Genomic DNA, 25,200 nt, shown 5'->3' on the forward strand with positions numbered 1-25,200 from the left:
AGGCCTAAAAAAACTGATTTTTTCCAAAAATTCAGAGTTGACTAGATACATGGGTAGAAACACACAGCGTTTGTTTGCTCATGACATGTATACACTGATGAGCTTGTTTTGAACACTTAACATCTCAACTCTGCTAGCAGTGTATTATTTATAACTCCAGAGGATTTCTCAAGCCTTGCAGATGCCTGAAAATAAGGACCACATAAGCAGAGTAAAGGAGGCAATGCCAGTAACTATGTACTAAGAGGCTCAGAAGAGCCATAATACTGTTCTGACCAATTTAAATATTCATTCTTTCCTTGTTAACATAAAGCCTCTCCACGTTCAGTTTCTAATTAAACAAGAGGTGAAGTGGTTTACATAGCAGTGCTTTAGTGAGATGGAATCTAATTACAGTTAATCTCCCAATACACAAAAGGGTGGCTTCCCAACAGTTAATAAAAAGAGATGGTTAGGAATGATGAGAGTACTCTTTCCAAAATGAACTTAAGATAAAGCACAAGAATGTCTAATTACCAAATTTAAAAACCTGCACTGAGAGGTATTCATTTCTCAAGCAAAGATGGGTGGAACAAGTTATCATTATATCTCTTATTCTGGAGGAAAGAAAAGCTTACCATACACATTTCTTACAGGCCTACCTTGCACTAGTGCTTAGGAAGCTGAATGCTTTTGCTTCCTTATCAAGAAACTAGGTGACATGATGTTGGCTCTATGAATAAAAGGATAATAATACCATATGGAGACAGAGGAACTAAAATATTTATATTTCATTTTTTTAATCCTACAGGGGATCTGTGGTTCTTCAGATTGTTCCAATATGCAACAGACAGAGAAAACTGATTTGCCATCATAAATTAATATGATTCAGGATTGCACACCTAAAAGCACTCAGGGTTTGACCTTGTGTTTCCAAATTTTTAGGAGTCTCTATGGTACTCCACAACATAATTGTATTACGCTGACAGACAGTGCTTATAATACTCTGGAGGATCTGCCTGATCTTCAGAAGCATATCTCTATCTCAACTAAAATAGAGAATTAAGTAAAAGATGGTCTGTCTTTGTACTTAATATTCACAGCTTTCCCAGTTTCTGGCTGTGAGAACCAGTGGTGACTGTATTAATAAAATTTTTCTCCTATATTAGAAGAAAAAACATAAAACTTTTACTTGACAGTTCAGGTTAGGACAGTGCACACTAAGCTACAGGCCACAGTAGGGTGGAGGGACTACAGTGAAACAACACTGCACTTTTCCCAAGCCTGACAAAATTACTCTAATGCTGTTAAAAGAGCATTTAAACACTGTCTTCTCCTCGTTGTTACCTAACACAATGAGTTCATGAAGAAAACACGTAAATAACAGACTAATACCAGTCACGTTTCTCTCCAGAAGAAGGATACAAAGATGATTAGGGGATTGGAGCATCTTTCTTATGAGTAAAGGCTGAGGCACTTGGGCCTTTTCAGTCTAGAGAACAAAAGACTGAGGGGGGATCTTATCAATATTTATAAATACTTAAAGGAAGGGTGCCAGGTAGATGGGAGTAGTCTTTTTTCAGTCACGCCCAGCGATAGAACAAGAGGTAATGAGCACAAACTTGAGCATAGGAAGTTCCCTCTAAACATGAGGAGGAATTTCTTTACTTTGAGGGTGGCAGAGCACTGGAACAGGCTGCCCAGAGAGGTTGTGGTGTCTCCAACTCTGGAGACATTCAAAACCCACCTGGACGTCGTCCTGTGCAACCTGCTGTAGGTGTACCTGATCTGGCGGAGGGGTTGGACTAGATGATCTCCAGAGGTCCCTTCCAACCCCTATCATTCTGTGATGATTGTTGCAGAAATAAGAAAAGACTATCATGCCTAATAATTCAAATGCCAGTAATTAACAACCCAATGAAAATTGCCTAGCATATCCACACAAATCTTACCATCTGCCCACAATAAAAACCATGGAGTGTATCTCTGCTTCAAGTGGAAGTCACATGAAGGAGATGTAAGTAGAACCAATTCAGCAAATTAAAGAATCTTATGCATCAAGATAATGGGGGTATTTTCTCTAAAAAAAAAAAAAGAGACCTATTATCTTAAAAATTCCTGAATTAACTCCTCTAATCCCCCCAATTTCTTCCTTCAACTTCTTTAACCCCCAAATTCTTCTTTTAACTCCTTTATCCCCCAAATTTCTCCTAACTCTGGGATCGGTCCCAGCCCAGTCCCACTTCCCACTCACTTCCTGAATTTATTCTCAATATTAATAAATAAGATCCTCTCCAAACAAAAAGTTCTGTGACTCCATAAATACATACAGCCTCTAAGCATAGAATCATAGAATCGTCTGCATTGGAAGGGACTTTTGAGATCATGAAGTCCAACCATTAACCTAACACTGCCAAAACCACCGCTAAACCATGTCCCCAAGCACCACATCTACCCATCTACCCGTCTTTTAAGTACCTCCAGGCATGGTGATTCAATCACTTCCCTGGGCAGCCTGTTCCAATTCAGTGAATATTGTTTTCCTAATATCCACTCTAAACCTCCCGTGGTGCAACTCAAGGCCATTTCCTCTTGTCCTATCACTTGTTACTTGGGAGAAGAGACCGACCCCTACCTCGCTACCACCTCCTTTCAGGTAGTTGTAGAGAGCAATAATATGGTCTCCTTGAGCTTCCCTTTTCTCCAGACTAAACTACCCCAGTTCCCTCAGCCACTCCTCATTAGACTTGTGGTCTAGACCCCTCACCAGCTTTGTTTGAATTATTGGATGTGTGATGTTGTATAAATAAGAATAGTATGTAATAAAAAGACCTTTGAGTAAAGTAAAAAAAGTCCTAGTAACCAGCAAAAATATGCAGATAGCTTGGTCACATTCCCTATCCAACTTGTGTGTGCGGACTTGGAAATCAGTACTGGGTGTATGTAGCAAGATTTTGGTAGTGGGGAGACCGCAGGTTCATCCTCTGTGGGAAGAGGTCAGGGGCTGCCCCATGCTGGTTCCAGACAGCTATGCAATGGACCCACTGCAGTTCAAAGCTGAGCCCATCAGCCAAATTACTGTCACTTTTATGAAAATCTATCTAAGAGAAGAAAACACCAGCTAAAGAGAGGAGGAGGGAACAAAAAGAGTTAGAAACAACAGAGGAAATGCCAAGGCCAGAGGAGGAGGAAGGGGAGGAAGCACTCCATGACAGATACTCCCTGCAGCCCATGAGACACTACCTTTATACCTTGCACTTGAAGGACTGCAACTACACTCACAAAAATGCATCTCAGTTAATGTTGATAAGCTCTTTATGATACTTTGTGTCTGTTAGATGTCAGAGGATGAGAGCAGGCATGGAAGCTGCCATACTGTTTGGATGTTGGTGCTATCCCGGAGTGTCTGCCCCCCACCCCCCTCTGCTCAATTAATGCACGACTGACACGGTAGGTTACAGGACTGAAAAGGCTCTCAGGATGAATCTTGACTACTGTACATAATGGTCCACACTTTAGGCATCAGTACAGTTGGAAGATTTGTCCAATCCCATACAGTTTTCAAGGTCAACAGTTTGGCTGTTCCTACCATGTGAGCTCCACGGCACAAAGAAGCTAAAGCAACACTGAACGTAGTCCTTTGTGCAAAACCAATGTGCATCTGCTCTAGCTCAGAAAAGAGCAATATCAAGATTAGAGTTGTCACACAGGTCTCGGCAACTTTGGATGGTCTCAAGCAACAGGTTCCATGCAAAAACGAGGCAAAATATCAACAAGGTAGGGGAAGGGATAGGGTAGGCAGGCTGTATGAGTGTGCCAGGGTAGTAGAGTTATTAAATCAGCATTTGTAAGGCACTTCCGTATCTTCATGTTAAAGACAATTTCACAGAACCCCTCAAAGTGTTTTTAAATGCAGAAATACAGAGAGCGTAAGAGGAAAAAACAAGAATAAGTTCTAGAGGACAGAATTCACACCAGAAAACAACAAAGAGGCTTTTTAAAGTTATGAGATGGCTTGTTAAGTTAGGGTATATTAGTCTGGCTGATTGCCACATCAAGGAAGGAAAACAGGGCACATAAAAGCCACATAACCTGCCCAATGTGTCCTGCAAGTGTTTGCCTTGAACAGTGGCTCAGGTGCTTTGGCAGGAGTGTTTATCCTCTGGTTCTGTTTTTGCAGCAGCACTTCTTATATAGTCAAATCAGAAAAGGATCTTTATTTTTGCCTCTATTTTACGTGGCTGCTTTCCTTTAGCAATTAGAAATTCTCCTTTAGGAAATAAATTTGAAATACTAACTGGGTTTTTAAGTAAAAAAAATAAAATAAACAAAAAACACATGCCAGAAATTCAACTGGATAACAATAAATCTGGGATTCAAGTGCTACAGTGATTTACAAAAAGAGCTTCTTGTGTGTAAGAACTGAAGGCCTATAGATTAGATATCACAGAACATACCGTCTCAGTTCACATGTGGACAGAAGTAATTAAAAGCCTCTTACTAACTTTTTTGCAATACAGCAGTTTTTTCCATTTTTGAAGTCTCTAATTATTTGATGCCACTGCAGCAGCCAAAAAAATTCAAGTCATACAAACTCATAGAGTAGTCATTTCTGAATTCTCTTCTCAATGATGGAGTCCTCACTTCAGATCTTTATGTGAGGATGGGTTGAAATTATACCATCCCAAAGCACTCATAAGTTCCTGTTTTGTATTGCATTGTGCATTTTGGCACAGTTCATCCCTCAACAAAATGACTTAAATTCTTTTGCAATTCTGATGCAGTTATTAATGCAGCTGTTGACTAGAAGAATATCTACAAGCGGTCTAGAAAACAGCAAGGAGACAATAATTTGTCTAAATTGCTAGCAACAGAAAAGCACTAGAAACAATCCTTTGTAAAATAACTTCTCTTTCCTCAAGGCTATGCACATTTAGACTACAAACCCAATTATGGAAAAATACTGCACAATACTTACAGAGAAATTTTCAGGCATGGGGAATTCTTTGCTGATATTATACTACACAATCTTAAATTTTTTTCCTACTGAATTATTTATCTTTGATACTGTAGAAGAACTTTCCAACTTAAACAACTTGCTCAAAATTATGAGCCAAACTAAAATCAGAAGAGTTAAGCTTTGATGAACTATGGTAATAGTTTACAGACAACGTGCAAACAACACCCTCTTCCCCTTCCCCTACATTCAGTTGCTATCAGGAACTGTGTGGAATGTTCTGGTGAAGGAGGCAGTGAAGAAAAATACAACTCAAGGGTGATCAAAATCCTACCAACAAAAATCTCCCACTGATTTCAATAGGCTTTAAACAATGACATGAAAATAATTTTCTTTCCTCTCTGCCCCTCTGTCCCATGCTGTTTCCACACATCTTGCTCTGATGCTGTAACATGCAACTGCTGTTACAGCTAACAGCAGAATGCCTCTTCCCTGTATTCTGCTTTCCCCTCTCACTTCAACCTAGTGACAATATTAATCTTAATTGCAACTAAGCAGTAACAGATCCCATATACTTAAAATGGATATCTCTCTCACTTCACTCCCCAGAGGTTAGCTTTACCCTGCAGCTAGTTCCCTCAGCAGCTTTGCTGTTCCAACATAATATTTTAATAAGACCCAGTATCTATAACTGGGGACTTAGCATTTACATGTTAAACATCACCCTTCAGCTATTTGATGGGCTATTTAGTGATGTCCCTGAAGAAAATGGCCTTTTTCGAATTTTATTTTTTGCTGATCATTCCCAAGGCAGCACATTCCTTCTTACCAGAAGGAATAAAATGAAAGTTTTACAAAAACACCTGACTGCAGCATTTGCCAAGAACAACCAAGTTCTGGTTAAGGTACTTGCAAACACTAGTGATGTCAAAACACAACACTTCAAGAAAGGTACTTCAGAAGTCCACATGTTTTAGATGTTGCACAGCACTTACGCATGTGGGTAAGAATACACACGTGTTTAATGTTGGAATGATATTTTTTTTTATTTATTTAAAGAAAGGCCCACTGCATGCCTCTCCCTCAGTTTTTCTAACAAGGGATGGGGACTTTGCAGAGCTGGTACCAGACCACCAGACGGAAAAGCCCCATTTCTCCACAAGAAGTGAAGACAAGTTTGCTACAAATTCTTCTTTGATACATATTCTTCTCCTGGCGGCAGAAGAATATGCCAGAGGTCAGCTAGGGAGAGGAAAAAGCATTGTGATTCCTGGCAGGACTGTGTGTGTAAACCGGAGTGATTTTTACCACTGTGCATGTCATGGGAAAGGGAAATTAAGTAGGATAATTAATACAGGGGAAGCAGAGGAAGAACATCAACACACGTTTAAATTATTGGAAAGGAAGAGAAGAAATCACCAGTAGAACACTGTTAGGAGTAAGTCAAGTTTCTACTGTTATTGAATTAAATGCTAGATGAAGGCCTTGTCTGAAAACAACGGTTGCGCCATTTTAATTCAAATCAATTAAAAACCTCACTATGGTTGCACAGGTGCAAAGCTCTTTGCAGACAATCTTGTATCAGTTTACAACAGGCTTAAGTGATTTACACATATCCACAAAAGGTTGCACCTGCTTAATTAAACTGATTTTAAAATTATTTTAAACTCATGCCATTTTGTCTATACAGACACTAATAGATAGTTATTTTTTAAACACATTAAACCTCAGATTCTCAAGGATAATTATGTGCAATAGTATTATATCTCATTTAAACACTGTCATACATTTTTAAACAATGAACACATAGCTGAAATCAAGCATCTTCTACCACATCAAGTTATACTCAACTGTGCTACTTAGATTGTCATATTCTTCAGTTCGGGAAGTATTGTATTGTTAATTTCTAAAGCCATGCTCAAAAAACTCATAACACCAAAGTTATTAATGTGTTCATCTGTAGGACCACAAAGTTGGGAGGAGGACTGTTTAAGACACTTGTTTATTCAACTCAAACCTGAACTGCTCTTCAAGTGGCTTTCTAAACTAAGGTACCTACTCCTGTTTATAAAAACTGCTGAATTGTTGCCAATCAAGTTTGGTGAAAAGTATGAATTGTTCCCACCCACCATGAGTTTCTACTTCTGATTAATAATTTATTACCTAGATGTGTCCATGTGCAGTTTTTTCTGCACAAATTTCATTTTCAGTTCTTTCAATAGCAGCCTGAATCAGTGATACATGGTAGCTGTGTTGAAGAACAAGGAGCTCTCATCTGCCATTTTCCTGTATGCAGCTCCACAACTTTCAAGATGTTCTGGTTTGTACAACCATAACATGAATTCTGCACTTGGCATTATCCCCTGAATAATTCCATTATTAAGGAAGCTTGAAAATGAAATAAATTCTTTTTTTCCATAAGGCATTTAGCTACTATTTTGCATGCTCAGAATAGGAAACTGATTTTCTATATGCAAAATGGTTCATAATCACTACGCAAAGTCAACTCCTCAGTCACTAATGTGGACATTTTTGTGGTTTTTTGTTTTCAAAGAAAACACCACCACACACAGTGGAACAAATGAAACCAAATTATCCAAAATAAATGGAAGAACATGTATGGGTTGAACACAGTTTTCAGTACACGTTTTGCACCCCCTCTACAGAAATGTACTTTCCATTGCTGTCATGACAGCATAGCATCCACTGAATCCTTCCATCTAACTATAGGAGTCCATGAATTTCCATCTGTGTGCATTTGTTTGATCAATTTTATTGTAAGACTACTAAACCTCATTTCATACAAAAATTGAAACAATGTATTTACAGAAACATTAACAAAAGCTTTTACTAGAACTGTGCTTTCGCTGCCACTAAATTTCATTGCCCAAGCTCCGAGGTATTCAACAGTACAGACTTTTGAACAGTTTGATAATGAATAGGCAACAATATCATTTGTCACCAACGACAAAGAAACACTTTACCATTAGTCAGCATTCAAATAAATCACATTCTGTTTGGGCTTGTCTATGCTCAAAAAATTGTCTGATTTAACTCTTGTCAGTATAGTCAAAATGATATAACCTCCCTGTTGGATGTAAAAGTTATAGCGTTGAAATTTAAAGTAAACATCATATAACCTTACCCACACCATGATCTGCAATAATTTTTAAATAAAACAGGTTCCCAATCAAGGAAATTTAACATTGATACTAAATTTTACATAAAGAGAAGGTTTGATACACACATTTTTTTCCAGCTAATAAGCACCATCATTCTTTTTTGGCTCCTTAGCTTCTAGAAAAATGGTCAGGAGGGCGGGGGGAGGGGAGGATGGGGGATAAGGAGAGACAAAGGTATTCTACATACAATATCAACATATAAAGCAGCTCTTCTACTGCATCGTTAAGCCTGAACTGCTGTTACCAAAACACAGGATCCCAACTGTGAGAATGGAAATACCGCATTGTCATTTCAGAAAAGTAGACCAGGACTGAGCCTGCTGTAAAATCAGTCAATGCATTTTCGAAAACATTTGATAGTTGCACATTTCTAGTCACATTTGATCTTTGTTCATGAGCCAATTAAAAAAACCCAAACAAACAAACAAAAAAAAAAACACAAAACCCACCTTCACTTCTTCACTTGAAATGCCACTTGGTCAGCTCATTAAAAAAGCCTCACTGACAACACTAGAAAAAGGGGCAAATGTCTAACCTAGTTTATCTTGATCTTATTATTGGCCTACTTTAACAAGAATAAGAAAGAAAACAGTATTAAAAAGCAAACAAACAAACAAAACCGCATCAAACAAAATACATAGCCTTTTAAAAGCCAGATTCAGCAAAATTTAACCTCAAAATTTTCTGGAAGATTTCCTAGTCTTATTCTAAAAAAGGCATGTAAAGTGGAGTCCTTTAGGAGCAATGGTATATCAAAGTGCTCATCCTAAAACATACACACACCTTGAAATACAGTAGCTTTGCTTTCAAACCCAGTGACCAAGTCACAGATATTGACTACTGCAAGGATTGAGGAAAAATAGTTACATTCTCTACAAATGGTTAAACAGAGCTTTCCACTAAAAGAACAACTTTACTAGAAAGGCTTCCACTTTGCTTTCAATGAAACATACTGTTTTCTTCCTCTGGCAAATAAAATAAAAACTGAGACAACAGCAAGGGCTAATTAGAATTATATTAGTCAGCTAAGGCCCAGTGTAGTTCCCATTGATATTAGTGAAATTGAACTGCAAATCTTCAGGATCTCTGAAGAGCCATTTTTGTGGATCAGAGGGAATGCCTGGAGCTCAGACAAACCCCAAGCTATTCAGTTTCAAAATTACAGCCCTACATAAAAGTCATAACACGAGTTGTTGGTGTAAACCATGCAAACAACCATATATTTTTTTATTTTGCCTGTGCTTAGTATCATACTACTTCTAAAAGCAGGCAGTCTCCTGCCATCTCAGAGTAGAATGAAGGTCAGCAGGGCCATCCAAAAGCATGACTGCAAAACTTCTCTAGCTTTCTTCACATTCGCATTATAACTGCAGGTTTCACAAAATATTTGAGGAAGTTACAAGACTCCCAAATAGCATTTCATCATGAAAACTCCTAAAAGAGAAGTCACTTAAAAAAAAAAAAAAAAAAAAAGCCGAGGTTTCCATTTGCCGGTCTCCACACCAGACTGGAAGTGCTCCCAGCAGAGGCAGGTGGGCCCCAGACACCCTGCAGGTGGCTTCAGCGGGGTGAGGGCAGCAAGCACCCCCACACCTCGGCCAGGCCTCACCTCCAGCTACTCCTCCTCCTGGCTGCCTGAGGGGTGAGCTCTGGCTCCACCCTTGCTGCGGCCAACGCGATTTCCACCGGGGTAATTAAACATTTGAAACACACGGATCAAAGGCACGCGAGCCCTCAGGAGACACGGCATCGAAGAGTAAGCTCACGCCGTGAAAGACAAACAAAAGCCGGCTCCGGCGCTGAGAGGCGGCTGATCTGCCCTTAACACCGGCCAGAGCCCCCTCAGGGGAGGGGGGAACCCCCAGGGCTCCCTGGGGACGGCTGGCGCCGCTGCCACCTCCCGCCACACAAACACAGCCCCACCACAAAGCTCCCCTGACAAGCAAGGGGCGTTGGAGCCGTTACAAGCGTTGGAGCAGCCCCTCGCGTGCTCAGGAGCTAGGACACGCCCCCTCACCTCACGGACTACGGTTCCCGGCAGGCGGCGCGGCGCGGCGCGGCTCGGGCGCCCCTCCCCCGCGCAGAGCACGCCGGAAAGCGGTGCCACCCCGCCGGCCCACACGCACTGCAGCACCCTGGCACGGCGCCGGGGGTGATGGCCGCCCCCGGCTGCGTCCACGTGACTCACACGCCTCGCTCCCATTGGAGCAAACCGCCACCAGTCACCGCTGCCCCTTTTTTTTTTTTTATTCCCCCAATGGCTGGCGGCGACCGCAACCTCCCCTTACGCGCGCTACCACGCCTTCACCTCCGCCGCTCCGATTGGCTGCCTGGTCTGGCCCCGCCCCTTTTAAATACCTGTCGCTCTGTGACAGGTCGCCATGCAGTTCCTGTTAGAAGGGCTACCGCGGGCATTGGTCCCCCGCCACCCCCGCCTTCTCCTCGGAGCCCCGCCCCTCCCCCGTAGCTCCTCCTCCGCTGGAGGGCGGCAATGTCAAACCGCTCGCTCGACATGGCCCGACCCACCCGCCCCCTCCCCCCAACCCTGCCGGGGTCTTCGCGCGCGCGCCCGCCCACGCGTGGCGGCAGGGCGGGGGGGAGGCGCAGCCCCCCTGTCGCCGGCCGCGCGCCTTGCAGCTTCCCCCCGCCCCAACCCCTCCGCGCGCTGTCTTCAGGCTGTGTGCGCGGCCGCAGGCCCCTCCCCCCCCGCCTCGAGCCCGGCCCTCGGCTCCTCCCCCTCTCCGTCACTGGCTCCGCCCCCTCTGGGCTCCCCCCCCTCGCCGCCGCACCGGCCCCCTCCGCCTCGCCCCGCCCCGCCCCGCGCCGCACTGGGATGGTGACGGCGGCGGCGGGAGGCAGAGCCCGGCCCAGCGAGGAGGCGGCGGCGGCGGGGAGTCAGTGAGGGAGCGGGTGGGCTCCGCCCCTCCCCTGCCGAGCCTCCCTCCCCCTGCCCTTCCTCCCGCTCCCTCCCCCACCCCTCCTCCGCCTCCTCCCCGCACGCGCCGGGCGGAGAGGCTGCGAGGGAGCCCCGGGTACAACATGGCGGAGCACTCGGCCCCCGACAACAAGCACAAACCCGCCGCCAACTCCGTGGCGCTGCTCAACAGCCGCGCTGGGGCGGGTGGCGGCGGCGCGGCGGCGGCGGTTGCCGGCGGCCCCCCGGCGGGCGGAGGCGGCCTGTCGGGGGGCCTGTCGCAGCCGGCGGGCTGGCAGTCGCTCCTCTCCTTCACCATCCTCTTCCTGGCCTGGCTAGCCGGCTTCAGCTCCCGGCTTTTCGCCGTCATCCGCTTCGAGAGCATCATCCACGAGTTCGACCCCTGGTGAGTCGTCCGTCGTCGTCCCTGTCCCCTCCCTCCCCCCCACCGCTGCCGGACGGGACGAGGAAGGCGGGAAAGCCGCCCCTTCACGCGGGCGCGCCTCAGGCGGGCGCCCCGCCGTCAGCCCCGGCGGCGGTGGTGGTGATTGGGGGGGGCTTCCCCCGCCGCGGGGACAACGGGAGGCCCCCGCCGCCTGCCGCTCCGCTCCGCCACTTGGCCAACTTGCGCCTTGCATGTTCCCCCGGTCGCCGGGCGGAGGGAGCCGAGAGCCGCGGCCGCCCGGGGAGAGAGAGAAAGGGGGGGCGGGGGAGGCGGTGCGGACGGGACACGCTGTGGCAGGTCGGGAGGGAGCCCGAGGGGTCGCGATGCGCGGGGATGAGGCGTGAGGGGGCCGCCCCGCGGGGCAAGGAGGACGGGGGGGGGGGGGAGGGCGGCGGGAAGGGAAGTGCCGGCAGCGAGCGGCGGTGCCGGGCCGCTTTGGTGTACCCGCAGGGCGGGAAGGGAGCCCGGTGCCGGCGGAGACCTCGGGGGGGAGGCGGCTGTTCCCGCGGATCTGGCGGGAGTTACGTGGAGTGGACGCGGCGGAGTTGCGGCAGGACGCTCCGCTAAAGAGAGGGGGGGAGAGACGGGGGAAAAGTTGTGGCGCTGCTGCAGGGAGGTGGGGATGCCAGGCGGGAATCGGGGGGGGGGGGAAGGAGGGGAGGGGAGGGCTCCGGCGACCGCCGTCGTAACGAAAACGGTTGTCCCAAACGCGACCGGCGACCCGGTGCGGGTCCTGCTGCCGCCGCGGCGTTGGGTCGCCAGATGTGGTTTCCCGGAGTGGTCTTTTTTGCTACAGCCCATTTCGGCCGGGGAGGGAGGAGGGCGAGGAATGCAGTGCAGGAAGTAATCTTCATAAAAGTGACTTGAGGGATTACAGTGAAATGGGTGACATTGATTTACTGCCAGGTGTTTCAAAGCTGCGTTTCTGAGCCCAAGGACTTTCACTCTTTCCCACGCATCTTGATTTTTTTTTTTTTCTAAAGGTTGCTTTCCCTCCTGTAGAAGCTTGTCTGTTCTTTTCCCTGTTGGAGGGGACTGAAACCATTTTATGTATAAGATCAAGAAATGCTGTGCCGGTTCCTTGCAGCGAGGCGAAGTGAAAGATGATGGGACTTGCGGGGCAGTTTTTTCTTTTTTTTTTAATGCAGAAACGTGACAATTAATTTTTATATTAGTGGCTACTTCATCCTGGGAGTCCATGGTGATTTTTTTTTTTTTTTAAGAAATTCCAAGTAGTGTAAGCGGCAGATTACATTAGAATAATGAATTGTCTGTTTGTAATTTAAAATGTTGTGTCTCGAGTCATGTTGTTAATCTTACAAAGGAAGGAGATGCTTCGTTTTGAAATGCATGGTAGATGCTCTGTGTTTAAACTTAATCTAAAATTGTTACTGAAATTTACTTATCTGCAAAGCATACACTCCACTCTGATAGTTTCAAAAGCACAACTTCCTCTTTTCTGGTTGTTTTTTCTCCCCCTCGCTACCCCCCCAGTGTAATCCATTCACAAATCATGGTTCAGAATAGTGGATAGAGAACAAGGAATTGCTTTGTTTTTAAATGCTGTCTGAAGTAATACACACTTTGTGATGTGAAAGCCAAATATCTCAAAATATCTTCAAAACATCAAATGATTGCCCATAATTTAGAGTGTTTTTCTGCAAACATGAATGGAAGGAATGCAGACTTTCAATTAATAAAGTTAACGATGGGGGGAGCACAGTTAAACACATCTGCAATGAGGCTGTGAACCTGGACTTGTATCCTATGGAGTAGTTCTCAGGCTCTTCTAATCTAAATTTAAGAAAAAGACTTTCCTTTGTATCGTGGAGGAAACTTTTTTTTTGAGCATACAACCTACATTTTTTGTACTTCATCTGATTTTTATAATCAAGGCTCATCCTTATTGGATAAATGGAAATTTTACAGTGCTGAGTTGCATAACTTTTGTTGTTAAGTCTTGAAGAATCCTTTTTAATGTCCTATGGGAGTTAAGTTCGTAGCTGTGATATGGTTGTAAAGATAAACTTCTGGTTTAAGCAATGTGTAAGTTGGTGCAAAGTCATCTTCTGAGTATATAAACAGAAGGCATTGCTGCCTATGCTGCTGTATATAACTTTGTTAATCAGAGAATAGATGATGTTGACAAAACTCATTGATTCTAATGCAGGTCTGTGAGAAGCAGTTGAAATGTCAAGAATCATGCCAGTGTCATGTTGCTGCATGCCAGAAATGGTAGAGGCGAATGCACTTAAGTTAATTAGTAGGGAAGAGAACCTAGAGTGGTAGAAGCTGAGGAAAACCAAAGGGCTTTGTCTATTGCAGCAGCAATGTTGGTGGAAAGAGTGAAAAATGATGTCGCTCCTAAATACTGTTGAGTAACTAGATAGGAATGGTTTTTCACAGTTATAGGGGTCTTAAAAGTCTGAATCTTATATGGAAAATGAGCTTATGAAAAGAGATTAGAAGCAGTGCTTTATTTTTATTTTTTTAAACCACTTCTTTAGCAGCTTGTCCAGGTGAACTGGATTTTTTTTTTTTTTTTTTTTTTAGGACAGTGGCTTCAGTATTTGCTGGTGGAGCAATTCCATAGTTCTGTCCATTTCTTTGGCTTTTTCTGTCAAGTTTGCATAGGATATCTTGCCATGTGTTGATATGTTACCTGTTCTCTAGTATTCTTTTTGTGATCAAGAGAGGTATATTTTATAAAATAAGGAGCATTAGGCAAACCTATTTTTGTTTTGAATGGAAACATGTTTTTGCCTCTGAGGTCTACAAAGCTTTCTCTTCTTACTTAAGAATCCAGTTTTCTGGTATGGGCAATAAGAAACATAGGCGATCTGGGGTGGGAAGAAAGGGAGATTTGCCTTGGGTTTTCTGCATATTAATTGAATCAAATACTACTTTTTTCTAACATCCCTTTCAAGCTGCATTTCTGACAGTAAATTTAGGTTTTGATTCAGGGCTGGGAGGTTTGCGTGTTTTGTAAAATTAGCCTCTGAGAATTACTACAGTTGGCATTTCTTCCAGAAATGACCCAAATGTAGTACAATAGGCCAAGGCAGTAGAAAAAGGATGGCTTTTGCTTTTGATCTCCATTATAATACAATGTCTGTATGAGGAAAAAACAAACTGGTATCTTGAGGTCACCAGATTGTCACTTACAAACTTGTAACCTGTTTGTCATTAGTAGGATTACTGTGTTTTTTTCCATGCTGAATACCTCTTTGGTATAGTATTAACACTTTGTTTTGATTTTTCTCATGTCTTGTTTACTTTCCATACTTGAGCTTGTCCAGAGACTTTGAAAAATGCATGTAATTTTTGGCAGCCCCTGGGTCAGGTGAGCCGATAGATGAAGTCAGTCGCATTGACTTTAAGCTGTGCTGTTGACAGGCCTCCAGCATTTAACTTCAGGATTTCATTATCAGGCCAAGAACTTGAAACGTGGACAGTGGTGGTACATTAGGATGGGCAGGTTTTGTGTCTGAAATTTGGTTCATCTTTTGGCTGGTTTAGCAGCTGGGTGGACCAAGAGCGTAATTTTGGTGCTATGTGCACACAGGTGCACAGTGAAGGTTTTTCATGAAAGTACAACCGCGTGTTTAACTCAGTTGTCAAGTGACGTCGTTCTTTCTGTAAGATATTGCCTTAAATGCCAGCATGGCTGCTGAACCAAGGCAACTAAAATTGTGGAGTACTTGAACAGGGATTACTTCCTATGCACTTTTTGTCTAAAATACAGCTCCAGCATGCCCGTGTGCTATTTCATTTGGCTCCTTGTATCCTATCTATACATAATAATTATATGTCTGTGTATATATGTATGCATGCATGTAAGGTAAATATATCTATCAAGACTGTTGCATCCTGATACTGCTACTAACTAAAACAGTACCAACCTTTGGTATGTCAGTAGTCTTCAGGGAATGTTATCGAAATAGTAATGTTCATTCTCTTTGCATGGTTCTTACCATTAAGTTGCACATGTGAGAACTGTATCTGAATCATTAATTGTATCCCATGTCATTAGATCAAACTTTTGTATTTCCCTGAGAATTTTAACAGCTTTCTAAACACCGGATTAACACCAGCTACCTTAGGAGTGAAAGACCTGGCTTAAGCTGGAGTGCAGAAGCTTGTGTGTCTGAGCATGAGGCCCTCTCTATATCAGCTTGCACATGCAGGATGGAGCGCCAGCGTGATCTTTGTCAGTTACATTTGCCTACCTGCTACTGCCAGGAATGTTATCTCCCACTGTCCTGCCAGTTCCTGGTACTGAACAGCACTAACAGAATCTCGTATACATCTTTGCCTCTTCCAAACCAACATCATTGAATGCTCAAACCACCAGCTTTTTAACTGTCTTCAGGGTGACTGTTGTTTATCATAATTTACTGAGGTAACAAAATTGTGCTAGTGGGAAGTATGGTTTGTGTATGTGATAGCAATCCGCTTTCTTACCACTGATACCATCATCCACCATTAGTGGACTTTGGTGAATGGGAATGAACTGGTGAAAATAAACATAAGGTCGGTGCTATTGCCATTTCAGAGGCAGACTGGTTAAAGGAAGTTAGGGTTTTATCTTGGGCAAAGCTGAAAATACAGGTTTTGCTAGGCTCAAATCATGTTTGCTACATGGGTTCTTGAGCTGTTACGAACTTTTTCAATTAATGAGAACTTAAATTAACACCTATAAATATGATATGAAAGCTTCATTAAAATACAAAGCATGACTCAAGTGAACGTTAGAAGTGGTGTATGGAATTGATCAAACACTGGAGGTTGTGTAAATGTATTGATTTTGTTGGGAGAGAGTAAGGTTGTGGGTTTGTTTTGTAGTTAGCTGATCCCATGGTTGCCTCTTGGAGTAAGAGTTCTCCTCTGTCACCTGCTGTGCAGTCCTGCTTTTTCTTTTGTCTTGCTCTAAAGCAGTCATGGTGAGTTGATTTAATTGTCAAAATACTGTAGCATTTTAATTCCCTGAGCCTGCCCACCATCAGTTTTTATAGTGCAGTTTAGTTTCTTATTTTTGCAGAAGAATGTGAACGTTCGGAGGGAATGTAAATAGCAACTGATTTTAGAGGGTAAACTGGGATTGAGTGATAGGGTGGAGACTTCTATACATATAATGTATGGCAACAGGAGTGATGAAAGAATGGCTATGTAGCAGTGAATGAGAGTACCTTAAACTTCATAAGGGGGGAGGGGGGGGGGGCGGAATTAAAGAGGACGATAGTGTTGATAATCTCAGTTAACAATGCTCAATCTCTAGGCTATGGTCAGATGTGGTCCACCCAGATAATTCATCTGGTTGTTGCTTACCTGCTAGTGACTCTTCTTGCTGGGAAAACAGACAGCAGATTGCATAGTAAATGTGTTCTTCTTGAGGGGTGGCAGCCACTGTAATCTCCAAACTGCTATCTTTCTGGAGGCTTTCAACCCATTACATAATCTTGTTGAAGGTGAGTACATGAACGTGGATCTGCTTAGAAAACATTTCCCACCTGCTTCAGGATTCTTTTTCCAAACACTTCTTTTTGTTTATAATCTTCAACAACTTCCAGACCTTGGGAAAGCATTTGATTCCAATCCAGTTTGAATATAATCACTTTGGGTTAATTTTGAGATGTTGCAGATGTTATGAGATTCATATTAAAAACTTACTACAGTATCTTCATTCACTAGCATTTTGTTTCTTTGAAGTACTCTATTTCTATTTTATAGGAATATATTTTAAAAGGTTGTGTACTTACTGTTAATGAACAGTTGGATTAAGTATTTTGTGACTTTTTTTCTAAACATAGGATACAGACATATGACATTTGAATGATGCAAGTTGTTTATACTGTAGTAATACTAATAACTTTAGCGGGATTTCAGGTCGCCAGATAGCTCAGACTCATTTCTGCCTTTTTATTATAGTAGGGAAAATGTTCTAGCATAGTCCCCAAATCTGATTTAGCAGGGCCTGTGTGTTAATGAAGGGCAAGTCTAGAGATTTCAATGTTCTTGAAGAATAGTCTGCAAGGTATCTTCCCCCCTTTTTAATGAGGAAGATCCAGATCAGGCATCTTTTTTTGGTTATTTCTATTGCAATATGACATGTGTTGAGAAACTCTATTAGCACAGGTCAGTCTCTGGCTTTTGGGGCTTTCTAGATCATAAGATCATAAGTTCTGTATGTCCTGGGACTCAAACAGGCTTTTCTTGTTTAGGTACTTGGAGTGTACTGTTTTGAAGCTAAGTGAACTTTTCTAGAAGGTTGATATGGTATTAACAGTCAAGAAGATGTGTAGTTGACTGTACTGAACTTCTCTACTGCTTTGGAAATTACAGAAATAGGTAAGTATTAGAAATTAAATGGAAGGAGGACAATCTGGAAAAAGAACATTGGACAGAGCTGAAGGCATAGCAGAGACCGTGCTTTGTGAGTTGGCAGACTTCGGGCTAGATTTGGTCAGTTACACTGATACAGCTGGAAAGTGGTTCACCATGTGGCCTCATAAAATAACATTCATGTAAGAACCAAACCTCTGCTCCATCTTCACTAATGTTTTCTGCCATCTTTATTTAGCAGGTAGTGTTTCTTTCCTAATTGCACAACTTTTATTTGGGGTAAAAACCTCATTGGTCTTCATGTGGGTGCAGTAATGAGTATATGCATGAGACGGTAGGAGGGGCAGTATTCATAGAACACGGGTAGAGTATGGTTGAGTACAGAGACTATCCCAACAGTCGTCTTTTGGAAAACATAGAAGATGAGACAGAATGCATGCAAAGTGTTGACCCTTTTACTGATTTGTGGGTAGCAGAATGATACTTGAAAAGGAAAATGTATCAGAATGTTTTATGTAGGCTGAGTCAAACTGAACCAGCAAGTTTAGCTATTAATGCCATGATATTTTTTTTAAATGCTCTTCAGCAGATACTCACAAACACTTGACTAGCTAGAGCAAATGCTATGATGAATATCCTTGAATGGACTTTTCTTGGCAGATATCCTATTATTTGAGCTGCTTAATATGTTCTGTTTTTTAAACAGAAATATGATTTGATTACATAAGGTTAGGGTGGTTTATAAAGGTTACCTTTTGTTTCGTATCATAATTCTCTCAGTAACAGGCTCTGGTTTTGGCAGCCTGTAATCCTAATGCTCATGTTTTTAAATCTGTCTCATGTTGAACTGGTGGGGGAAGGGCAGAATAAAGATTTTGGACAGTAAAGCTAGCAGGAAAATTCAAAATCCTGTACTAATAGTTTTTAAATAGGCTGGGGGTAGTTTGGGTTTAGGGAGGTGTCTTTTCTGATCTCTTCTGATTCAGTCAGGTTGTTTCCCATTTAATGTCTATCTGTGCATGTGCTGTAAAGTTGCCTCCTTAATTTTTGAAAATTCCATTCTTGAAAGCCCTTTGAGGTACATTTATACTGACGTTTAGGGCTAATCCTGAGTGCTTCTTTCTACTTAGCTGAGCCATTAAACTGCTGCTTTTGGAGCCTGTGGAGCCTACACCCTGTAGCAGGGCATGTGCAGCTGTTTTAATTATTTTTAACTCCTATTGCAAAACTTCTTCTAGCCATCAGTCTTACCATTTGCTTGGAGAACAAAGTGCATTTAGGACAAGTATTGCTATAGTCGTTCTGTGCCTTACATCTGCAGTAAGTTTTGTAGTATGTCCAACGGGTAGACTTCATTTCCAGCCCTGTAGCTGAGCAGGGCTTGTCATTTTTATCCGAGCTGTTGCTGAGAATCAAGCTGAGGTATTTTTAATGTGGGTAGTTGGTAGGTCTGGGCTTGAGAGGTACCATGAAATTGACCCTAATGCTGCACCACACCTTACATAAGTTGAACCAGCCCCAGGAATGAATTTATGGGCATAATACAAACAAAATAGATCAGTTTCTGTATTTTCTGAGTTACTGCTGCTTTCACACGGTAGAAACTCCTTTGGCATACGGAGAATTAAATGCTTCCTGTACTTCAAAAGTTCTTGCTGTTAAGTGAGGCGATAGCCCTGTGCTTTAGAAAAAGAAATGGTCTGTTTTAAACAAGGAATAACTGAGTGTACGTGAGTGCTTCTTAGAGCAGGAAACAGTATTTAAAATGTCTGTCTGCTATGGGAGACCCAAGTCCAGTATCATAAGCTACTTTTTAGAAGGCCTATCTAATATAGATGACTGGGCTGTAGGCTGTAATGACAATTGCTTCCGGGTGTTACAATCCTTATCATATAACTTTCTGTGGCAGTTGATTTATATGGGTTGTATTAGTTTGTTCATTAAAGAGCATGTTAGAGTTCTGTTCAGCTGATAATCCATGAAGACAGAGTTGCAAAACACCCTGCAAAACTTCCCTCACTTAAAACAGACAACCAAACCCTTGGGAAAGTACATTGCAGGTGAGGATGGGGGTTTGGTTTGATTGTTGGTTTTTGGTGATGTTCTTAATGGGATTGCTGTTATCTTCTAGACTGTTTTACACAGTATTATTTACATTTATTTAAAAAGAGTGGCGCACTGTATGTATGGGCATCACCTGTCCTTTTTGTTGAATGGTAAATGATTTTGCAGAAGGGAAAAATAGAATGTAATTATGTAATTTTAAACTGTTCCAGCACATGTGGCTGGCCAATCTACATTCTGTGAGTTCTTTGCTTTAATTTTCAGTCTCTGGATTCATTTTTTGCAATTGTTATACTATAAATGGTAGCCAACTACTTTAACTCCAAGAAGTGTGATTCTATTTATTTTTATTCCGATCTTCCCAACAGATGGATATTTTAAGGACATTTAGGTGTGGAAGGCACCTGTTTGAGGATGCAGCTGACTGGGAAGACCACATGTTGAACAGAATACTTGTGTTCTGTAGCCAGAGGATTTGAAAAGACAGCAATGTGTTTTCTTGATGCAGAAGCAAAATATAACAAAATGAGCTTACTTTTTTCTGTAGTCTATTGCATACGCTGAATGTGCTTCCTTCCTATTCTAAACTTATCCCAAGCAGCACTTGAAAGTTCAGTTGAATAAATATTTCATAAATATTGTTTGAAATGTATATCTTGAAAAAGGCAGTTTCATCTCATGGTTAAAATACTTAAAGTTTATTATTTGGGTATTAAAGGCCTTTAAAATGCCTTTAATTCTTTCTCTGGGAATAGATAAAATGCCTTAAAATTGCAATTCTTCTAATTTAGAAAGTCGGCAAAACAAAATTGGAGCTTTGGCATTATATCGATATTAACAATAGAAGTAAATGGGTGTCTCTTTGGCTCGCTTTACTGTAGAACAAGAGTCATGAAAGCCAATGCAGTGTTTGAGTTTTCCAAGAAGTTGTGTAATGCTACTGTGTTTTGACTATTTTATCTTTTACAGGCGACTAAAATGATTTATCTAATGTCAAATGTCTGAAGTAATATTTGAAAAACTGTTGCATATGTCTCTCAATTCATTTTACTCTGTAACAGTTTTAATCTTTCATTTGCCAAATAGAAAATGGATTTTGACACTGGAGAGACTGCTTTAAACATTTGCAAGAGTATCTTAATTTGTGATGTCTCAGGTCAGCTAGTAATGACAAATGTAATTTTTCTCCTATGGCTAAACGTGTTCAGGAGCCAAGGAATTTTTAGTGCTTTAATTTTGTAATCCACCACTACTTCACCAGTGCTCCCCCCACCCTCCCACAGTAAAGTCCAATATTTGCTTGGGAGAAGACTGGATGATAGGTTTTGTGTCAAATATGTCATGCTTGTAACTGTTTCATCACTGAATTTTATTTTCTAGATTTTTGCTTTAGTAAGTGAACTTCAGGGTCCCTTTTTCCTTATGCTTCCATCATACTCTAGTTTCAGCACAACATTCTTACCTATGCACATCACGGTTTTCTTTGTGATAGTATGTTCTGTACAGCATCATCTGCTCTCTTCTTTCAGGGCTATCTCCAAGAAGAAAAAGCCACAGAACAGCTATAAATGTTAGTTGAATGATACTTTTATCTGGGAAGTTCAGCAGTGTTGTCTTCTATCTCAGTATCTAATACACTGTGCTGGAGTACCCATGGATATCATTTCCGTGTTGGAAAACACATGGAAGATGATTCCAAAAGTTTCTTTGAGAACCTCCAGGAAGCTGCTGTCACTGGTAAGACAGCAGTTCAGTGTTTTGAGTAAAGCACTGGCTCTGAATAGCTGCAAGATGACAAGGTGCTGCTAAGCTTGTCTTCACCACTATAAATTGGCCTTGTTTGCATCTAATCAAGTGGAGCAGTTCTTCTGAATTTCCCGTAATCTGTTGGACACTTCCTGGGATAGTTTTCTGCTACCTTAACAAGTTAAGGCAACTCACAGAAATCTGGTAAGCACAGATGTCAGGATCTGCAGCTGGATGCAGGGCGAGGGGAAAATCCCCTTTTCCAGTGGCAGTGAGCTACTGCATTGGACACGTCTTGTACTCTGATCTGACTTCACGTATATGTGAGTTCTCTGACCAACAGGCCTTGAGTTATTGAGGGGCGAATATAGCAACAGTTTCTGCTAAAGCTCTTCTGCTGTGCTGTAACTGTTTAAAAGTTCTGCCAGAAATAACATTGTCATTGTTTAAATGGTTATATGGGATGTTGGGGATCTAGAGCCGAATCCCTTTTCTGAATCAGGAAGGCTAACTCTGGTTTTCTAATTTAAATGCACGTTTGTGGAGAGAGAGTTGAGAGGGCATACGGTCTGGGGGGGATTGAAGCATGAAAGATCCTGGAGCAGGCCAATTTAATTCATGTCTGGAGAGTGAGGAGAGAGATTTAGGATTATGTGACCTAAGAACTATCCCTTGAGAACTTCTGCTAGGTCCTTCCCAACAACTTTCACGTATCCCCTGCAATACACCTCTTTTCAAGCCTGCCTGAACTGCAGCTGATCATCTTGCTTTAGTATCCTGCTTTCCCCATTCCTTTTCATGGGCAACCAGACATTCGTTTTACCTTACGCCATTTTATGTGACAATGGGGGAGGAGGGGAAAGCATGGTACCTGAAGTCAGTACTTGTTATTTAATAAAACGGCATTAGAAATTAAACTCATCCTTTTTACTGTTCATTAATGTAAGACAGAAGGGCCGTAGCTACCAAACTGTATACTAATGTAGCCAGCTGGTCAAGGAGATGATTTGTTTTGGAATGGACATGCTCCTGGACTTAGGATAGACAAGGCAATGGTGGGTGTAGTCTATGAATATGTCCATAATAGCATTTGTGGCAGAAAGGCATCACAGATTCAAAGCATGTATGTGTAATATTAAGCCTAGCTCGTCTTGACAGTGTTCCCCCACCTCCACATTTTTATTGTATTTTCTTTTTTTAAAGAAAACCCTTTAAGTTCCTGTCTAAACATGAATTGGATTTTACTAGTGACAGAGGACCACAGTGAAATAGTTTGATGGCTACAATATAGTAAGACTAAGCAGTACTAGAAATTCTATCATATAATGAGAAAACAAACATGTAACTTTAATTTCACATTGTACATGGCAGGAATTTAATATTAATTATAAATACTGTCTTAAATGCTGAGCACTGTAGTCACTGCAGTACACTTAATCTGCAGTGTTTCTGTGAGGATACCTAATAAAAAGCAAATAATGTTTTGTTATTACACTTGTGTTTCTTGTGCATAGTCTTTAAAGAAACATTAGTAACCATTAGGTACAATTCTTAAGGGATTGAATTAAATTCAGTGAAAACTTGCATTTTTATTTTGATTTAGACTTATTTGAAACAGTATGAAACATAAAATAAATGTAGTGGATAACTGATTTTTAAATACTTCTTGCCATACTTATTTCAGAATAAATCAGACATTGAAAGTGGATCAAGAATGCAAAATACAGTTGGAAAGATAAACTCCTGTCTGTGTATTGTAGGAAAGGATGAAGACCAATTTCTGTTGTCATGTACTTTTCTGGTCTTTGTTTATTTTATTGGTGACCCTCTATTCCCACATCAGTTTCCTCCACTGTGAGAATATGCAGTCGCTCTGCAAACAGCTGGAGTTTTTCTGCCCTCATCTGGAAGCCACCATCCCTTCTGTTGGACTGTATTAATAGATCATGTGCGTACTCCTAATCTGCTTCAGAGAAAAATCAGGTGAAATAGTTCAAATCATCTTTAGAGTGATTTGCTTTATAGCTGTGGTTCAAGCTAATTTGGGCACAGAAGCGGATTAGGAGTGTTTCTGCACTCCTTTTAACTAGTAACACTCAGCTGAAGGATAACTGCCACAGTTAAATTTGGGTGAGTGTGTAATTCAGTACAAGGCATGCTGGAGTTGTGAGTCTTTCCCCTCCCACTCTTTAAGCTATATTCATGCCTTTTCCTTTTCAGCTTTATTTGATTAGGGCATAATTACATTTATCTCTAGGTTTCTGCAAACCCTGGGCATATTGTTTGGTTTGGTCTGCAGGTAACTATGTATGTATATCTATATATGTATGTACCCACAGCAGAAAATTGCCTGATCTCTGCTACATGCCCTATGAATGCAATATTTGTGTCTATTTATGTCAGGTTACTGAAGGGTTAAGCAGAATTTGAGCAGACATATTTAAGTTAGATAAAATTTGGTCTTTAACCCAGCCTCAATCACTGGACAGAAATTGTTCAAGTTAGATAAACTATCTGGTTCTGCTCTGATGATGCTTTGTATTATCCACTCTGAAACATTAATTTTTTTTTTCAGCATTCATTGTAGTAAAATGTCAGTAAGTCAATATTGCAACAGATGGAGCTGAACAGGTGCACTATGAGAGGTCCAGCTTCTTAGATTAAATATGATCTGCATACAGAAAGGACAACTGAAAGAAAGCACAGTCAGAGAATATAGGTAACCGAGAGCAGGAGGAAGAATAGCAGGTGCATTAAGAGATGTACTAAAAAGCAAATACTTATTTTAACTCGCTAAACTGACTTAGGCTGCTGATGTGCAACCACAACACTGCAGCTTTTTAAAATTTCTGTGAGCTAACAAAAAACTATGTTGCCGTAATCTGCATGGAGTTGTTTGATACCTAATGTCTGATTCTGGCTGGGTCTACTCTTTAAGCACAGGCTGTGGGTTATTGAGGGGTGAAGACAATAGTTTCTGCTGAAGCTCTTCTGTGGTGATATAGCTGTTTAAGTGTTCTGCCAAAAATAACATTGCTGTTGCTTAAATGCTTATACGGGATGTTGGGAATCTAGTCTTTTTAAGGGTCCTGTTTACTTTTTACCACACCTTGTATCTTGCCAGGCCGCCTTGCATCCTGACTGATTCCTTAAATTTCACTTAATGGGAGGTGGTTGTGAAGTTGGTTCAACTGTATTGTGGTGTAACTAGTACTTCCATGGTTGCCACTACATTGTAGCATATAGATGACTTTGTTGTGTAATAGAGATGATGGCTGTGCCACATACTCCCAAATACTTAAAATCTAATTAAAGTACCTGCAATGAATAAGGAATATTTTCATTTACTCTATATTTCAGACTATTACAAAAATTAGCATTCTTTTCTGGATACATATTAGAACTTGCTACAGGATAGCAGGTAGCATTTTTGAGATCTGTTTAATAAGAGTCCGCTATAGTTGTTTAGGTGTTATAACTTGCTTTGTTCTATGGTAGAAGAGCATGACAAAAGTGGCTTGGGGGCTAGCCATCCTCTGTTGATGGATCTCAAGAAGCTGATGCTGCCAAA

General features: G+C 41.8%; 1 protein-coding gene across 1 annotated transcript in view; it reads left to right on the forward strand.

Moving 5' to 3' along the window:
- The first annotated feature begins 10,952 nt into the window (after positions 1-10,952).
- Positions 10,953-25,200, forward strand: part of STT3B (STT3 oligosaccharyltransferase complex catalytic subunit B) — a 53,991-nt gene continuing 39,743 nt past the window's right edge. The window contains exon 1 of the mRNA XM_082479181.1: positions 10,953-11,438. Within this exon, the coding sequence (XP_082335307.1) occupies positions 11,158-11,438 (281 nt within the window). The 5' untranslated portion in view covers positions 10,953-11,157. The remainder of the gene's footprint in view (positions 11,439-25,200) is intronic.

The sequence above is a fragment of the Vanellus vanellus genome, assembly GCF_965231255.1.
Source record: "Vanellus vanellus genome assembly, chromosome: 2".
In the NCBI taxonomy this organism is placed as follows: domain Eukaryota; kingdom Metazoa; phylum Chordata; class Aves; order Charadriiformes; family Charadriidae; genus Vanellus; species Vanellus vanellus.